The sequence below is a fragment of the Leuciscus leuciscus genome, assembly GCF_965113295.1.
Source record: "Leuciscus leuciscus genome assembly, chromosome: 6".
Lineage (NCBI taxonomy): Eukaryota > Metazoa > Chordata > Actinopteri > Cypriniformes > Leuciscidae > Leuciscus > Leuciscus leuciscus.
In genome coordinates this window covers 7,380,083-7,400,045 of record NC_138730.1, presented here as the reverse complement: position 1 = coordinate 7,400,045, position 19,963 = coordinate 7,380,083, and the positions used below count along the sequence as shown (strand labels likewise).

At 40.8% G+C, this 19,963-nt stretch overlaps 1 protein-coding gene across 5 annotated transcripts in view; it reads right to left on the bottom strand.

Moving 5' to 3' along the window:
- Nucleotides 1-19,963, bottom strand: part of LOC309501914 (zinc finger protein 521) — a 93,410-nt gene that overhangs the window by 29,374 nt on the left and 44,073 nt on the right. For 4 of the 5 annotated variants that reach the window (XM_082174180.1, XM_082174179.1, XM_082174182.1 and 1 more), the window contains 2 exons: nucleotides 14,850-18,298; nucleotides 14,530-14,614 (listed from right to left, as the gene is read on the bottom strand). In XM_082174180.1, coding sequence (XP_082030306.1) covers nucleotides 14,530-14,614; nucleotides 14,850-18,298 — 3,534 coding nt within the window. The remainder of the gene's footprint in view (nucleotides 1-14,529; nucleotides 14,615-14,849; nucleotides 18,299-19,963) is intronic. The other variant, XM_082174181.1, reaches the window with a different exon arrangement.

Here is a 19,963-nt window from a genome sequence, read left to right as displayed (position 1 = left end):
CATTCCACTGACGTTCAGACCATAAAACACAACAATTCCATATCAATGGTTTGTTATTTGTGCCATAAAAACAGTGCTCTACGTGTAAAATGAACAGGAGACAGCCATTTCTCATTCTGCCCATCTGAGCACGTACAGAAATGCTTCAAGACACAGAGAGAGCGCTTGTCTCTGACACCTCATTCACAGCACTCATTCAAACAGACAGAAATACTTTATAGTGCTGTGCACTAACAAGCCCACACTACTGACCAGAAATACATTTAAAGTGTGGTATATTTTTTTAAGTGTGGTACATGTAGCAGACATGGAAATATATGGATAGATGGTTCACGTTGTCTAACTAATCACTATTCTTACAAGTAATTACAATTTTATTCACTAATTTCTATTCCAAGTTACCATCGGGGAAAAGTACATATTGAACCATGGATTTCATTGTAGATCAACCTAAAAGCCAAACACAATATGCATGGCACTGCAGTGGGAGCGCTGAAGTAGATGAGCTTGTTTGAGTTCTCCTGTAGAAGGACTGTTGCCAATCCAATGAGCAGCAAACTAAGCTCCTACTTAGACTCCTGGAGATGTTATAGCGTTTGGCGGAGGGCCTTGGTGCGTGGGATTCGTACATTTATTTCTCTGCTTGTTTCCTTATTCTGGTAGTGTATAGCACAAGTCCTAGAGAGTGGGCTGAGGGTCACTAGTCATTCTCTCAGCAATCATGACTGTCTGTTGTAGCATTCTTTTGTCCAAAACCAGACAGTTGTTGAAGAGTACAGGACAAACTCAATGAAAGTTGAGTAAAACCATTAAAGCAGCTCCTGTTGCAGACTGAACTTTCTTTAAATGATGAAGAAAGAACATCCTCGGTTGAGCCTTTTCTAATATGGAGTCTAATTAGAATTCCCACTTCTGCTCCTGGGAGATTGTACGCTGTTAAGTGTGGTGACGGGGGAAGGGATACCGTGTGGGTATTGTCCCTGTTTTCCACTCTTATGTCCAGTGCTTTAAGTGTGGGAAAGTACAAACAGATCTGGATATGAAGTTGCTGGTTAAAACTGACCATGTTCCAGCAGTCTGGGCACAGGCTCCAAGGTCATCCGCATCGATCCGTTCTCTAAAATTGTTGGCTACATTAAGAGCATTTCACCTGCTCCTGGCATCCTAGCGGCTCAACTTCCTCCCGGGAAACCAGGTGGAGCGTTAAAAAACCTCCACATATGGTGAAGTCAAGCTGCTCAGAGGCTGCTGGGTGTCTGCTGCGGGGATAGCAGCTCCTAAAAGGCCCAGCTGGTTGTTGGAAAAGGGCTTCTACATTACTGCACCCCAGCGGCTGCCTCTTTCTGGAAAGAGCGCTGGTCCGCTCACACCAGAAGGCCATTTCAGACTCCCACCCAACACCCCCCACACGATCTCTCTCACAGCCTGACTCTGGATCCAACAGAACATTTGGTCTTCCACTGCTGTTTAATCAAACTCCTCCATCTGGCTGCAGTTTTCCAGCAGAAGAGGGTAAGGTGCCTCCAACTAGATTGGATATTGAGATAGGCCATATATATGTATGCATGCAATGACGAATTAAATGAAAAATTGGGGATCTGGTGGCTTTGTTATGCAGTGGGTGAATTTTGTTGGCATGGGTTGGGTCCATTGGGTCATATGCTAAGGCCTTTGCAGGCACTAGATCTCAGCCAAATGGCAGATTTTGGACCGACATGTTAGATATATCATTTGGAAGAATGCCGTTCAATCCCTACAGTAGAGTCAATGCCAAGCCACATTAAGGCACTGTTTACAGTCCTTTTCACTATTGTTGTTGCTACCTATAGAGTGTTTCAAATCTGAGGTTTCATCTCAGGTAATATGCGGCCTGAAAAGGCAGGTGCCCATGTAGGCAGTAAGTCAGCTCACTAGGTTATGGAACTGAGCCAAAGTAAAAATGAGAGCAGACAAAGGAGATGTCTTTTTTTTTCTGCAGTGTCTCCAGGGCTTCACCCTTGATGTGGTGCATTCATCATCGCGCCTCCAATATCAGTTATTCAGCGGCTCGTCTGCTTACAGCAGAATTAATTTGAGCTTTAATTACTCTCATCGGTGGAATGCTGATGAAGGCAAGCAAACGGGCAGCTTGGGACGCCGCCGCCGAACTGCTTTCATACAACCTCAATTCCACACAGACACAAGAGCTGGCAAACAACCGGAAGGCTGTGGCCACGTCAGGACCCATGGTCTCAGATGCACAGGAGAGATGAATCCAACAGCAAGCCTTATATATGCATGACAGGTATGTAAGGGATAAGTGAGACAGCCATTATAGCAAAATAAGCCCCACAGGTTTATTAGAACCTCAATTTGAAGCGGAGAAAGACAGGCATTGAAACCAAGTAATACGACAAACACGCACAACATTACAATATTATTTATGATCCCCTCTTAAATGGACATATTTTATCATCATCTTTTGCTGAATGATAATTTAATCTTTTATAATTTAATCTTTAATCAGTTTTTATTACGTGTACAAGGATGTTTTTGTTTTATCTGAAAGGTGACACATAGTCTGGCCCGTGGAGGGAAAACCTTCCAGAGAACATTTACTTGTGTTGTATTTTATATGGATCACTATTCAACTTCAATATGTCAAGAAATACTTTTTTGAGAGTTTTTAGTTAAAATGTTGTTGTTTTTTTAAGAAATGCATGCCTAGATATAAAGACCTGTTCACACAAAGCATGATAACTATAAAGATAACTATAACAATAACCATATTAACATCCACACTAATGCACAATATCGTTCTGTTTGTCATCTGCCACTTTAAATGCTTGGGCTCTATAAAGCAGGATGAATTCTGATTGGCTGTCAATGTTTTTATTGTTCTTCCGCTGGAAAAAAAATATTATACAAAATTATAAAAAAAAATATATAAAAAAATTTCTTGGTGCCGTTATCGTTATAGTTGTGGCATGAACTCTGCTATTCTTTTATATTTAGAACAATATTTAAAACTATATATTTAACGTTATCTTTAAAGTAATCGTTCTTGGTGTGAACGGGCCTTAAGAATGCAACAAACTTGCTTTGATATGAAAAGGCAGAGACTGTGGAGTGATAATAAGAGTTATTTTCCTCTTATGATAGATGTGAAGATAGAACGACACATTTTCAGATAGCCAGTTGACTAAAAGGCTACCTGATTAGTCAATTACACGCTTTTTTAAAAAAGGTGTTCACATAAGATGTGTTCTTCCATTTGAAAATACCTAAACGAAGCACAGAATAAAAGAATGCAGGGGTCACAAGATAAATTTGTACAAATATTTTTAACATCATTATGGGCCCAATTTTAACGATCTAAGCGCATGGTCTAAAGCGCACAACGCAAGTTCACTTAGGGCGTGTCCGAATCCACTTTTGCTAGTTTAACGATGGGAAAAATGGTTGGTGTGCCAGGCGCATGGTCTAAAAGGGTTGTCCCTATTCTCTTAATGAGTAATGGGTGTGTTTTGGGATTTACGTGCATTAAACCAATCAGAGTTTCATCTCCCATTCCCTTTAAATGCCAGCTGCGCTCGCGCCATGGCGGATTCGCTATTTACAAGGAATTTGATAGTGGAAAGACCGAACACGTCTCTCCAGAGCGCAAATGGATCTGTTTCCGGATTCCACCATATCTTTATGTAGGCTACACAATAATAATCTTTTACACTGTAATCCTTTTATTTTAAATATTTGGCATGTTTGTGTGCTGCTGTGCATCCCTGTGTGTGTAATAAGCAGAGTGTACACGCGTTGTGGACCCGCCTATAGGCGCACATTACTAACGTGCTCTTTAAATAACAAAAAAAATATATATTGCCTTTACACCTGGTTTCAGTCGGTCAATGGCGCGGTCTATTTCTGTTGCCTCAAAATAGCAACGTGGCAACAATGCGCCAGAACACACCTCGTTTTCAGACCAGCAGCCCATGGGTGCACAAATGGGCGCAAATGCATTTGCTATTTAAACAACGTGGCGCAGGACGTGAAAATGATAACTGCGTCAGGCTGAAACTAGCAAAAAACACTTGCATTGCACTTGGCGCTGCATTGCGGCGGGTGTAAGATAGGGCCTTATGTGTTAATGAGGTGTTCTTATAGCTCAAACAGTAGAGCAAAGTGTTAACATCGGCGAGGTCATGGGTTCAATTCCCAGGGAATGTCTGGACCGAAATCTATATCGTGAATGCAGTGTAACTCACTTTGGATAAAAGCGTCATAAATGTAATGTAAATGCAAATGTTAAAAAGAAAAGCACGGACTGAATGCGAGAATGTCCAGCCAGATATTCAACTAACTACAATTCATAATAACAGAAACTTTGCTCACAGCAGATGATTTGAAGTTTGACAATAATAATGTATAAGTAAAAGTACAGATCTTTCTGTTTCATAGTAAAACACTAGAGCAGAGTTGCGAGGGCAAATATTTCCATTCACATCCAAATAAAATATACAAATAAATGATGTTTAGTAAGAATAAATGATGATGTTGACACTATAACATGAACAAAATGAAATTCCACTTAGTTGAACCAACAACCTACAGACAGACATTAACAGGACTTGTGTGGAGGTCAATGGTGTGGTGTGGACAGAGATGGAGATGTGCAGGTGGAGGTCTGCTCATGGGTGGGTGCTTAGGCTCCAGCTACGAAAAAAAAAACTCTGCTTTAATGAACAGCTGGGTCACCAACGCTTGGCACCTTCATACTTCTTAATGATAGTAATCATTACAGCGTAAGCATCTTTCCCCAAAGTCGTCAGAGTTAGCAGACACTGGCAGGAAACATTGCCATTAAGAAGCGAGAAGAGGAGTCTTCATCAGAGAAGTTCAGAAAATGACTCTAATCACTAATGAGATCAAACTGCAATTAACACTTCATGCTCTTAATGACGGGAAATGCTGAGCATGCCACGCTGGTGAACCTTGAAAATGACTTAAAGTTCTAAATGATTTCCCAAATGAACATAGACTTTTTCCACAGTTATGTTTTGTTCTGGGGAAAGTACACGAATGGGGAAAGAATGTCTGCCGGAAGCTAGTTATTTTAGTCGATAAAGTTTTAAATATGGATATTTTTCTTACACAAACGCATGGCTTCACTTCAGAAGGCCTTTATTAACCCCCTGGAGCCGTATGCATTACGTTTTTGACAGATTGATGACCTTTTTTGGGCTCCCATTCACTGCAATTATAAAGCTTGGAAGATCCAGGACATTTTTTTAATATAACTCTGATTGTATTCGTCGGAAAGAAGAATGTCATATACACCTAGGGCGGCTTAAGGGTGAGTAAATCATGGGGTAATTTTTCATATTTGGGTGAACTATCCCTTTAAAATCTTTATTTAAAGCATGTAATGAAAGGTCTGAAACATGATCTCATGTAGTTCAGGCCAAAGTAATGATTTCGTTAATAGATGGCAAGTGAGAAAAATCATTAAAGATGAGATAAAATCATGGCAGATTAATAATTAGTTGGATTGGTTTGAGCTGACAGAATCTTTGTAAAGAACAACCCAGGTTGAGCCAAACTGACAATTAAACTCAGTAATCCATTTCAATTCAATTCAGTTAATACATTTGATTTATTTACCATGTTTTAAGGTCTTAAGACAATGGCTAATAATAATAATAATAACAACAACAATTAATGTCCAAATATGCTAAAATTATTAATTTTTTTAACACATTTGATCAGCCTTTAACATCAACATTTAAAACATCTGAGCAACCAACGTTTCCAGGTCTTTTTGTGTCAGTCTCACTGTATTTGGCTCAAGCCTTTGTCTTGTGAAGACTGCTGTCAGTGTGGGCACATCACAGGCCATTATCTGCATTCTGCCCTGTCCACATTCATTATTGAAGCTAATGATCTGCTGCCCTCCACGCACCTCACTGAAGGAGGACTACATTAGAAATCTCTCAAGTTAATTAGTAATTAGAAACATAAAAAATGAATCAGAGAAACAGTGTTTAAGGTTTGAGTCTCAAGGTGTGTGTGTGTGTGTGTGTGTGTGTGTGTGTGTGTGTGTGTGTGTGTGTGTGTGTGTGTGTGTGTGTGTGTGTGTGTGTGTGTGTGTGTGTGTGTGTGTGTGTGTGTGTGTGTGTGTGTGTGTGTGTGCGGTGTGCGGTGGTGTGGGGTGGAGTGGGGTGGGGCAATGTGGGCAATGAAATGCTCATGTTCCTCTTTCAAGGGCATTTGAACACCAGCAACAAAGCTAGTCAATGGAGCTTACTGTATATATTCTGTTTCTGTGTTTCTTATAGGCACTTTAGGCTCTAAACCAAACTCACATTTGTCAAAACACAGTTTGGCAGAATTATTTCCAACCAGTATAATTTCCATTGCATCTTATATGATGTTTGATTATGTTAATAGCATTCTATGGTGGAAATTATAAACATTTTTAACTAAAATGTATAACCCTAGCAATCATGTTATGAAGGCATACAATTCAATTATATTTTCACATGCAGTTTTAGGTAATTTTGACAACATTTATTTGAAAATTATGCGAAATAAAAAAAGAATTACTGACAGTTTAATTTATATTTACCTTCATTTTTCACCTTTACATTTTTTTAATTATCTCATGCTCTTCCCTAAAGCTTTTGTCTCCTGAGAAATTAAAGGGATATTCCAACGAAAAAGAAAATCATCTCATCATTTACAAACCCTCATTTTTGGAATTGCTGTATTTTGTCCTTATTGGAGTGTGGACATTCTCCAAAATCTCTACTTTTGTGTTCCATGGAAGAATGAATTCCCTTTTTGGTACAATTCACATATCCTTATATATCTACTGTATATATCTTTATATCTTGTTGAAAGAAAATAATTAAAGTTACCATGAAATCAAATTAGACAATTCTTATTTATTTATTTATTTGACAGAATGTTGCAGTGCTTATTATAAATTATGTATCTGTGCACATTATCATCATCATCATTATTATTTTTTTTTATATATTTTTTTTAATATTTTTTCATTATTATTTTTTTTTTATTACTTATACGGCCTCGTAATCTTTAACCAGAAAGGGCATCTGTTCTCTTCATGACGTTTGTCTCGGAGACTAAATATCCTCTACAACTGTCTACAAACTGACATTCAGATTTGCCTCCATATAGTAAGCAAAGCACAACTTCATGCCTTTCAATCAATTCCCGAAAGATAAAATCAAGTCCCACCCTACATTTCTTCCAGAAGCCATTTCACTCGGATATAGTATAGTCACAATAGGAAATAAAAGACTATCACAACTTCCAATTCATGCAGACTTTAAAATAAAAAGAGTAGTTGGGGTAAGGGATTGATGGGGTTTAAATAAAAATTATTTGATTAGCAAAATAAATGTATGTACAAAATTTTAAATATCAATGTTTTCTGTAGTGTTACAAGCAACCCCACCTGCAGTTGTCAGCTAACCTCAACGAAAAAATAAATAAATGTGCATACACATAAAAATAAATTTACATCAATAACATTAGCATAAGACAATCATACTAAAGGCTACTGCTTCAATAATCATTATAGTATATCTAAATATAAATCTCCATAAGGTATTCAGATCTTTTGGGCAGGACAGATATAAACGGTGGTGCTGGGAGTTAGGAAAGATCTGGCATGGGGCCACTGGTTTGAAGCACCTGAATCTTATTAGAACTCTCTGGAACATTCCACAGGGTTCCATGACTGCAGCCAGAGGGCATGATGAAGGACTTCAATGAGAGTCTCACTAATCAGCATCCTGTTCACCAGCAGACCACAGGGGGCCAAAGCAATAAGAAAACCAAGAGAAACCAAACTGAGCCAGGCTCCACAAATGCCACAAACACAGAGACCCCTTAACATACTAGGGCTGTACTCAACCAAAGGAAATCTTGGTCGACAGAAGTCCTGAAATTTTCGACAAAAAATCGACTAAAATCGACTAAAAATGACGGTAGGAAAAAAAAAACGTTTAATTAGATGCGCACTGTGCGCAGTACTTGGTAGCCTTGTTGTCCGCCTAAATGAATTATAAATAAACATAAAAAACTAGTAGGCTATTTGCAGTATATTAAATCGTTTTTGACCTAATTATTTTGCACTGAAATGAGTCTGACACTCGAGTCTGTCGGCTCTGACAGCGTTGCATCACGTGCACCTGCGCAATATCATAGCTTATGATTTCCGAAAATAGTACTATGTTGTCAACTAGTGATATCATCACAAGAACTGTTGAGGAATATGTAACATAATTTAGACAATTATTTTTGTCATATGTTATAATAATAAGTTATAACTGTCAGACACTATCATTTCACCGTGCATGTCCTCGCACCGAGCGAGGCTGAACATAGGAGCTCAGCTTCGCAGCTGAGACACGAATAGACTATTAACTTAAAGCTTTTACTCTTAAACACAAAAGGCACGTCCACTTTAATAAAAAAATAATATTTATTAAACAAACCAGATCAAGAGCAGAAACGAAAGTGCATAACTGAAAAATAAAGCATCCTAGGCTCAAAACTAACACAACCAACAGCACAGCGCAATTGCGCATTAGGCTCCAAATAAAAAATAAAAAAGTTAGGTTATCACACTAAAACATTGAAATATGCTAATTCTGATATGTTCATATAGCCTACTCAAAACAGACAGGGCAAGCTAACGCAGACAAGTGAGCTTACCACTTTTAGATATGTCATGTTTGTCGTCGAGCTGTGGAAAACTGTTGCTTGCAAACTTTGCATTCGATCTTTTTCCTGTTATCAATTTTAACAAAATGCTGCCACACTGTCGATTTCTTTGTTGTTGACATGTTAGAAGAGGACTGACTATTAAACGCTCTCACAATTAAATAAATAATATTCAGCATCAAACCTTCTATAGTTATCGCTCTCTCTTGGGTTGGGCTAATCCAAAAAAGATGAAAACAAGGGGGGTGTTCTGAAGACAGACTGTTACAGTGAAACAAGGGTACTCTGAAAACACCCCCATTAGCAGTTAGCGCTTTCCACCTGATGAAATGAGCGCGCCTCAGCGCGGCAAAACTGATGAAATAAACGAGGCAAAACTGATGAAATGAACGCGGCAAAAAATCGACCAATCAGAATTTTGGTCGAACCAGAACGTATCGACCAATTAATCGACTAATCGACTGGGACAGTACAGCCCTAAAACATACACAGAATGCATACCATTCAAGTCATGTGTAACAGTTGCTGAATGCCCTTTTGAACAAGTAGTGCACTTTAGCATACCCTTTAAAAAAAAGAGCACCTATTACGGGAATAATATACACTTTAAAAATAATATATTTAGGTGTGAACTGAATTTAATGTTTTACCACACTTCAACGTTAATTGCAACTAAATGTATTATAGTTAAAATTTATATATGCAGTTATTGAATTAACATTTTGACCAAGTAGGATCTTTATTTATAATTTCACAATTATATTGTCTTTGAGATTTGGTTAAAGTGTACTGCTGAATGTACTGACAAGCATTTATGGTAAACTAAAATATACTTCAAAGTCATTTCTATTGAAACTTGTATGTCATGTATTTAAATTACATTAACGTAAAATGTAATATTGAATAACACACTACAGTACACATAAAAGTAGGGGTACAACAAAATATTCTTTTAAATTAATTTTTTTATTTAACATTACAGTGCACTCTTTAAATGTGTACTTGAGTGTTTTAAGAAACATAGTCATCAAAGTCTGTGTGAAACTAAAGTTGAGATAGTCATAGAAATATTCATAATTCTGCTTTGCTGAAAATACAGAGTTGTGTTAGACACAGATGCCTGCACCTTGTCTCTGAACATGTGTTTAATGTTGTAAATGCTTCTTGTTTTGACAATTTAATACTTATATTATTGTCTATTGTTATAATATTGTTCCCTATCAGTCACTTCCACATTGTGTCGAATTCAAGCACAAGACAGCGGTTTATTTCAAATATTTTTCAGAGGCTCCTGGGGCATATGGCATCCTCAGCTGTGGTAACGCCACTCAGTTTAATGCATACAAGACCGTTTCAGCACTGGCTTCATGCTCGAGTCCCGAGATGGGAATGGCACCTTGGCACACATCACAACTTGATCTGTCACCGCACTTTCAGCCCTTGGACAGACCTTGCATTTCTACGGGTGGGAGTAAGGGCAGGAACGTGTTGATCCGGACGGAAAACTCAGCGACAGTGGTGTATATAAATTGCAAGGGCGGTATCTGCTCTCGTCGCATGTCTCAACTTGCCTGAAGTCACTCAAAGCCACTCATGTCCCGGGTGACCTCAATCACGCAGCGGACTTGCTCTCACAACAGGTTATGCTTCGTGGAGTGTGGAAACTCCATCCCCAGGTGGTCCAGCTGATCTGGAGTCGAATCGGAGAAGCACAGGCAAACCTGTTTGCTTTCCAGGAATCCTCCCACTGTCCTTTGTTGGTATACCCTGATCGAGGCCCCCCTCGGCAGGGATGCACTGGGACAAAGCTGGCCCGGGTCCTGTTCGAGTATGTGTTTACCTCAGTGGGCCTTATAATACACTGTGCAAGATCAGGGAGGAAGAAGAACAAGTTCCATACTGGCCCAACCAGACTTGGATCTTGGAGCTCACGCTAATGGTGTCAGACCCTCTCTGGCGATTCCCCCTGAGGAAGGATCTCTGGAACCTTCATGTCTGGTCCCTGGAAGGGATGAGGAGGGAATTCAAATGATCAGACAAGAGCCCCCTCTACTAGGTGTGCTTATTGCCTTGAAGTGGCTTCTTTTCACTACATGATTTTCTTCCCGAGTGCTTTCCTTCCTCCAAGAAGGCCTAGAGAAGCAATTGTCTTCTTCTACCCTTAATGTGTACATGACTGCAATAGAAGCAACCACAACACTGTGGGTGGTAGGTCTCTAGGGAAAAACAACCAAATTATTAGGTTCCTGCATGGAGGTTAAATCCGCAGAGAGTGCGCCTCAACCCCTTTTGGGATCTCTCCTTGGTTCTTGGTCAGTTTAGCTCAGTGCCCTGAAGACGTTCCATGAAGACTGCCTTCCTGACTGCTTTTACCTCTATCAAAAGAGCTGGGGACCTACAAGCCCTCTCCGTTAGCGAGGTGTGCCTAGAGTTTGATCTGGCTGACTCTCACGTGGTCCTGAGGGCCCCGGCCCAAAGTTCCCACTACTCCTTTCAGGGATCAAGTGGTGAACTTGCAAGCGATCCCTCCTCATGAGAAAGACCCAGCCCTATCTCTGTTATACCCGGTGCGCATCTTGCACATATACCTGGACCGCACACAGAGCTTTAGACGATCTGAGCAGCTCTTTGTCTGCTTTGGAGGTCAGCAGTAGGGGATGGCTGTCTCCTGACTTATCAAGCCCAAGGCATACCATTCCCCCTGGGAGTGAGAGCTCACTCTACCAGGGGCATTGCAGTCCCTTAGACTTTAGCGAATGGTGCCTCGTTGGCAGACATTTGCAGAGCTGCGGGCTGGGCTACACCCAACACCTTCACAAGATTCTATAATCTCCGCGTAGATCCAGATTCATCACGAGTCATGGGTACTGAAAGGTATAAACTCAGACAACTTGTTGGGTATATCACTTGCATTTAGTGCCTTTCCCCTCTCTGAGGTGATAATGTGCACTTTTGTCCTTGTGAGTTCCCCATGTCTGGTGAACCCAGGACGCCTTTTCCTACCTCCAAGCACTCATCGGTGGTTGAGTTTGGTGGAGAAATTTGCTAGCAGGCCCATTACTTGTGGTATGCCCCTTTTCAGGTGAGCCCTTGTACGTGGGCTAAGTGCTCCATATGTGATGATTCCCTAATGGTGATCCCATATACAGTGTGTATTCTTCTACTGTCCAGGTTTCCTGTTAGTGAACCCTGTGTCTTTCCCTGGACGGAGCCTCGCTCTGTCACCACTCGCTGTGGCCCTATGTAGTACTTCCCATCAGGTAAGTCCATAGGATGTACTCTCCACATACTAACCTCACCTTTGGGTTCTTGACTTGACTTTGTTACATGCAAAAATGTAAAAAATGCAATTTAATCCTTATGGTCTAGATTTGTCTTTTGAAAATGTAAGTTTGAAAATGTTATCTAAACTCTTAAATAAACAAACACATCAAAAACAAACAAACAAATCTGCTGTACATTGATTATGGCAATAATAATACATTACAAGTCAATGCAGCACATGTACAACACAAGACTTGTACATTTCTATTCTTGCACATTTCACATTTCCCTTCTTCAATGTAAAATAGTTTGATATTGATATTCAGTTCATCTGTAATTTCAAGTTGCTTGAATCATCCTAGAATGCAAACCATTTGACCCATTTATCCATTGGTTACAGTTTTCTGTAACCAATGGAAAACCAATTTTCGGCCTCTATCCAATGCCAGAGGAGAACTGGCCCCCGACTGAGCCTGGGTTCTCCCAAGGGTTTTTTTTTCTCCATTAAGGCACCTGATGGAGTTTTAGGACACCATTAGGTCACTTGATGGAGTTTTTCGGTTCCTTGCCACTGTTGCCTTTGGCTTGCTCAGTTGGGGATATTTTGGGGATATTTAATTTAATTTTATCAATCAATAAATTCCTCTTGAAACAAACTTTGTTGTATTATTTTAATTTAATACTGTGAAGCTGCTTTGATGCAATCTGTATTGTGAAAAGCGCTATACAAATAAACTTGACTTGACTTGACTTGACAGTTTTCGTTGGGCATTGCCATGCTGAAACCGTTACCATGGAAAAGCCAACAAAATAAGAAATATTGTCAAGAAATGCACAGTCTTCTTTAATCTGACTGACATTTAAAAAACATGTATCAATCTACATGATCCATTTAAACATCCATTTAAAAATAACTCATCTAATAAAACATGCTGCACACTGCAATAATGTCTCTCCCCTGCTCTGTTTATCCACTTCATTCCTCTTTTTTCACAAGATTTTCTCCTCTCTCCTTTCAGCATGACATCAGCCCACATTGCTGCCTCACACAGAGTGGCCTGCTGGACAACAAATGTGCATCATGCACTGCTCCAAGCCTTCACCAACTGGTCTCTGCCATCCACTTCATCCACCCTACCCTGGCTGGGCTGCCCGGGTCACTCACTCCCCATCGTGCAACGGAACGACACAAGGCTGGATGTGTTTGCAGCCACTGTAATCAGCCACCCCCACCTCATGCCACATGCAGGACGCCCATGTGTGACTGTCCTTGAGAAGGTGGTCAACCAACTTGACAAAAAAAAAAAGCTTTAGAGGATGATGGAAATTTGCCATCTTTCCTTTTGCCTCATCTCGCATCATCAGATATTTGCTGGTGACAATTATGGTGACAAATCAAATGTTCTTGGCTAAAGGAGGGGTTGATAATGCAAGTGGTCTCTGAATGAAAGTCAAGTTCTCTGTGGCGCTGAAGCCTTTCTACATCTTCAACAACAGACAAACCAACTGAACAGCAAATATGGATTTGGGCCATTCAAGCTGTGAGTTCCTATCTGCAGGCACCTCAGGGCTCCTGTGGCCAAGACCAATCCCTAACATTCAGTTCACACCTATCTCCACCTCCTTGCCTTATCGGTGTGAGATCTGATTGCTTTCTGAAAGATATCTCTGTGGAAATCAGCAATATTAATGACTGTAAGTCAAATATGCACAAAAGAAAGCACACTTTTCTATATTTACAAACCACAAGGCCAGGTTACAAGGACCTACAAGGCTTTTGTGCTCATGTTTAACAGCCTCCAATTCTCTACATATTGAGTTATCGATGGCAATAAAACAGGGACATGTGCTTAGAAACAACACCCTGAAGAGCAGCGCCTGCTCCATTACATACGCTAATAGCACTGACAGCTGAGCGCAGATGACCCCACGGCCCCCGTTTCACCTCATCTTTACAGATGGCCATTAACAGGAGGAATTATGCTCTTTTTTCAAGGGAAAAGGTATTTAAAGCTTCTCAAATCAGGCTTTTGTTTTTCCCTTTGCAGTTTTGGCACATGCTGGTTGAGAGGGAATTACAGTCCAGATTTACACACACTTGATGTGAGACTGCAACAGAATGCGCTTCAGCAGAACGAACTGAAAATAAAAAGCTTCTATATCTATTGAGAAAAAATGGAAAATGCTTATTTCAAGCAGAGAGGCAATTCCGTTAAAACATCCTTTGTCCACAAAACCCCTCAAATCATGAATAGGACCAAATAAGAGTAACGAATAAAGAACAAGAGAGAAGATAGCCACAAAGATAAGCCTGAAATACATTTCACACTTAAACTTTGTTCTCTTTGACATTCTTTAACAATAGATTTCAGTGGGGTTTCAAGTAATATCATTAAGGTGTAATAAATAAATAAAAAATAATCTGAACCAAATGGAAATAAAGGAAATAGGGGTCACGTTGGGGTCACATACCCAAAATTGACATTGAAATATCTTTAGCCAGTTGTTACAGATCCAATTAAAATGAAGTCTTACCTAGCATATGATTGGCAACATGGACCTGAATTTCCCATTTACTGTAAAAGACCATCTGACACTTGATGCACTGGTAAGTCTTCTTCTGAACAGTGGAAAAAAAGAAACATCAAATACAGATGAATAGTGTTGGACAATAATGCTTAAACAAGAAAATACATGTCTTTTGTATGCATAAAAAATGTTTGTTGTTGTTTTTCCCACTTCTTTTTAATTGAATAAACGGTACTATACAATAAATCTTTAAAAACAATAATTATCACTATTGTATTGATGGCAAATATACTGAGTATGTAGGTTTACTGTGAGGCACACCTTACCTCGTCACTTTGGGTGGGGCTAACTCGTGACATGGGGGAGCCCTCGGGAGTCCTGAAGTGAGCACCCTCTGGTGTTTGGTCTTTGTGTACTGTCTGCAGGTGTGCCTGAAGCTCCGCCTCTGACTCGAATTTAACATTGCAGCTGGAACAACGGGTCTTGGAAATTGAGGGTGATACTGATGAAGACGAGGAAGAAGAAGAGAGAGTCTTTCTCTTCACAGGACCAGGGCTAAGGCTCTCCCCTTGGGTCCATCCAGCAGCAGGACCAGTTGACGTTTGAGACCCATGATGCAACTGTTTCCCTCCATTTACAGTTGAGCTCTTGCTACCAGCAGCATTGACACACAACGTGCACAGGCCATATGTCAAACCATTAACGTCAAGTTTCACCAAGTCCTGCTTAGAGTAGAACTCTCTGAGACATGCAGCACACTTGAAGACTTTCTGGCTTTGACTGTGTTGAAATTGTGTGGCAGCTGAACATGCAGTTTGGTGATTTGTAGATGCTGGTCCAGTCTTCTGCATGTGAAAGGTGCCGTGGATCTTGAGTTCTAGGGTTGAGGTGACAGTCTGCATGCAGACAACACAGCGGAAACCAGTCAAAGAGTTACGCAAATCTGGATGCATCTGACAATGCTCTAGGAAGTCGTCCTCACTCTGCAGAGGTAATTTGCAAATCCGGCAGCTTCCAGTGTCCAGGCTTTTGCTGTGAGTGACCTTGTGTTCTGTCAGAGTAAGTAGTGAAGGGAAGCGCTCTCCACAAATGGGACACATGTAGTGTTTGACAGGCCCTATGTGTGTTTGCATGTGCTCCCGAAGTCCTCCCTCCGAGAAGAAGGTTCTAGAGCAGACGTTGCATTTGTGGTTTCCCTTGATCATTTCTGCCTTTCTCTTGTGCATAGCACTCTCTCCTGGGCGAATGTTATGGTCACGAAATTGGTGATTGGTTAGGAGGGACTCCATGGTATAGGATGCACCACAGATGTCACAGCTATACATGACCTCTGAGGTATCAAAGTCTTCTTCGCTGCCATCATGACTGTTGCGAGACTCCCCTGCACCAGTTCCTCCATGGCTGTTGGTCAGAAAGCCCTGGAAGTCTCCATCATCTTTGGCAACTGAATCACCACTACCTGACATGGATCCATTGGTGCTGCAGTTCTGGGTCTTTCCCTCAAACACACAATGCTTTTCACGAAGGTGACGTTCTAGCAGATAAACAGCATGGAAGGCTTTGCAGCAAAAGTGACAATTGTATTTCTTGCTATGGGTGGTAATATGACACTGCAGCTCTACTTCTGTGCCAAAGGACTCACCACAAAAAATGCAACGGTGTGAGCAGCCCTGATTTTCAAGGTGACTATGTTTGACATGCAATTGAAGATCAGCCTCATGCCTGAAATCCCAGTTGCAAGAAGTACATCGGTATACCTTCTTCTCATTACTGTGCTTCACTGCAAGATGGAGTTGAGTTGACACTTTAGAGTCAAACACCTCCTGGCAGAGAGTACAGCGAAAAAACATGAAGGTGTGCATATCCAGGAGATGTTTCTGCAAGTCATCAACGGATGTGAACTGCTTGTCACAGCTCTCACAGATGTAGTATGTAGACATGATGGTGAAATGAACAGTCACGTGTTTAAGCAGAGACTCCTGGTTAGGAAAGTCCTTGTTGCACTGTGGACAGGTAAGCTGTGGCACGACACCATCAAGGTGGGTCTTTAGGTGTGTCTGGAAAAGGTCTAAGCTGGTGTACTTAGCCCCACACTGGTTACAAATGAACTCGCTTGAACATAAGGAAGTGCTGTTCTGTTTGAATAGTGAGGCCTGTTCTACAGACACTGGGGATGAGGGGCTGAGGACTCGCAGAGATCTTCTCCCATTGTTGATATAATTCAGTGCAAGAGGGATATTCTTGTGGTTCTCCTTTATGTGTTTGTTAAGCTTCAGAACACTGTTAAAAATGGGGGAGTTGGTACAGTAAGAGCAAGAATATATCTCCACAACAGGATCTTTTGGAGTGACGGCTAGAGGAGAGTCAAATTGCAAGCTTCCAGAGTCACAATGGGTCTGTCTGACATGTTCCTCTAGAGTGGCCTCAGTTAAAAATCCCATAAAGCACTTGGGGCAAAAGAATGCATTGCTTTCTTTGGCTACTGGACTAGGAAAGCCATGTGAGTGCCGTATGTGCTCTTGCAGAGCATTAAGATCTCCAAGCATCTCTGGGCAGAAATTGCACTGTAGCAGGCCATCAGACAGGTTAGCAAGTACACCTGAGGGATCCTCGGCATTGTGGATCTGTTTCAGGTGTTCGTTCAAATTGCAAAGGGATGGAAGGATCTCCAAGCAAAATTGGCAGGTATGCGCCTGCTCTGGCTTGTCAACATGCTTTGTTTTAAGATGAATCTGCAGCACAGCGAGGCTTGAGAAAACTTGTTTGTTGCAGTAAATGCAGCTGTATTCAATTTTTGGCTGTTTGGCAGATCGCCTATACACGTCATTATGAGTGGCCCTCTTTCTTCTCCCACGTGTCTTGGGAACTGTGGAAACGGTCTCCATCATGGACAAACTGTCAACAGAAAGGTTAGAGTCTGGGGTAGTGCTTGAAACAGAAGTATATCCTACGGGCAACACGGAGGGGCTATTGCTGGACTCTGGTATTTGGTGAATATCCATGTGAGTGTACAGCTCTTCTACAGTGGGGAAGTTCTCAAAGCACACAGTGCATGTGTTGCTCTTCTGGTCTCTCCCATGCACCTGATCGATGTGGCTAAGAAGCTTTCCTTCATCACTGAACGGCTCGTGGCAATAAATGCACTGCAGACCAGGTTCTAGACTCCCTCCTACAGGAGAAGAGCACTCTGGGTGGCTTTCTGCAATGTGCTTCTGCAGTTCTTCAGGCATGTCGAAACCCTCCTCACAGCGGCTGCATTTGCGTGTCTCTTTTAACCTCCATTCTTGAGGAGACAATCCTTTCACGCCATCCTTCCCACGTTCATGCACCTGCATGTGCCCATGAAGCGAGTTGGTGGACAAGAACCCACGGCGGCACACTGGGCATTTATGGGGCTTGTTGGCAGCGTGTGTTTTCATATGGATCTTTAGATGATCACTGCGTGAGAAAGCAGAGTCACAGTCTCCGCAGTGGTACTTTTTGTCACCAGTGTGAAGCTTGATGTGTCGGTCACGGCTGCGCTTGTGCTTGAACAAGCGACTGCAGTATGTGCAGCTGAAGGGAAGTTTATCTCTGTGACTTTGTTCGTGGCACTTAAGGAAACTCAGGCGACTGAAAGATTTTGCACAAAACTGGCATGGGTAGGGTAGGTTGGCACCTCCTTCATCCTCACCATATTCATAGTCATCGACATGGCCTGGAGATGTGTGGTCTTTACTAGATGGCGAGGATGCAGGCCAAGAGCAGGATGGGTCATCTTCTATATCAGTTCCATCTGTCAAAAACACCCAGAAGACAAGACAGATTATGTTAACTTTTTACTGTTTTGTGGTATACAGATGCAACAGGATGTCTGTCTTCTAACAAAATGGCATTTGTGAGAAATCTCTCCTTTCAAAATTATATTGGTTAATTTTTTTATAGTCAAGTTAGATGAAAAGCAAGGTTAATGTATCCCAATAATATTTGCAAGTATGCTAATCTCTTTTCAATATATTTGTTTTTCATGTTAGAATAAATAAAGAAAAGGGATGTAGGAGTTATTATACATTAGCCAAGGACTTGTTTTAGGAAAGTTACAATAGTATGTTATAGAAAATTACTTCTAGATTCGCTGACAATTCACAGACCCCAGCCTTCATCACTCCAGTTGTCTAGAGGCAATTTTATCTGTTTTCTGATGATATGCTACCATGATTTAAGTGCCCCTCGATAACACACAATTATCAAGCGTAGCGTCAGTTCTGGCAGGTCACATTATTCAAGCTCGCAACAGTTGACTATCAGCTGATCCACATCTACCTATAGTAATGCAACGCCTATCACTGTATAAATATATAAGCTCTTTCAGTATTACCAGCAGCTATCGCGTTTCTCAGGAGCTAACTACCCTCCTCCATCCCCAGCTCCTCCTCTCATCAGTCAGGATTTGGCATTCTGATTACCCTTGAATCAGAATAAATTCTCGAATTATGTTGTACTTTAAAATCTTTAATTAATGATATCTGCAATACATTCATTCAAGGGAAGTCATTACAGCTCTCCTTGCTCTTATCCATGCTAGGCTGCATGGATGCACAGGGAGTTCTCGCCCAGAACGGACCCATACCGCCAATCCAAACTGTATGCTAATTGTCAATCGTATTTGACAATAGTGGTCCTGACAGAAAGGTGTTAATATGGCTGTCAAAAAATATATATGCACCGCTTAAGCTGTTCTTTTTTGTATGCAATATTTTATCTACATATGCTTTGAAACTATATATCATGATGTGCATTATGGAAATAAATTTGACTTTAACACGAAGTACAGTCATGTTTTTAATTTTAGATAATTTGTTCTGTGCGCGAGTGGCTGTAATGTGTTGTAGTTATGTACTTGAAGTATATACCCAGCAGAGTTTGCAATCATTCAAAAGATGATGCTGTGAAGCCACAGCAAACAAGTAAAATTTCCTCCAATATAAGGAAAGTCCAAGTTAGTTGACTAATCGACCAGTCGGTTGTTGAATGACAGTGAGGTGAACTACTGAGTTTAATAGTTGTATATGAAATTAATTTAAATTGAGATGCAATTTTCAAATAAGTAAGAGTCATCTCTTTGCAAGCATTTTGGCACGCTTGATAGCATGTTGTGATTTATTTATGCTAATAGTCAGCACTGGAAATGACTAAAACCGAAAGGTTTTGTCTCCTAAATTCATCAAATTTAAAGCATACACCATAGCCATCAAAGCACCACTTTTGTGCAGATTCTTTGTATTCAACAATAAACTTCCAGACAATCACTGTCACCCTTGAAATTGTCTGGTGTGAGAAGTGTTCACATTATTACATTGCTCTGAAAAAGTAAGTACACCCAATGAAAAGCATTGCTTCTTTTTTCTTTTCTTTTTTGGACTTGATTTGTTCCGTTGCTGATTTGTTATAATGTGGTACC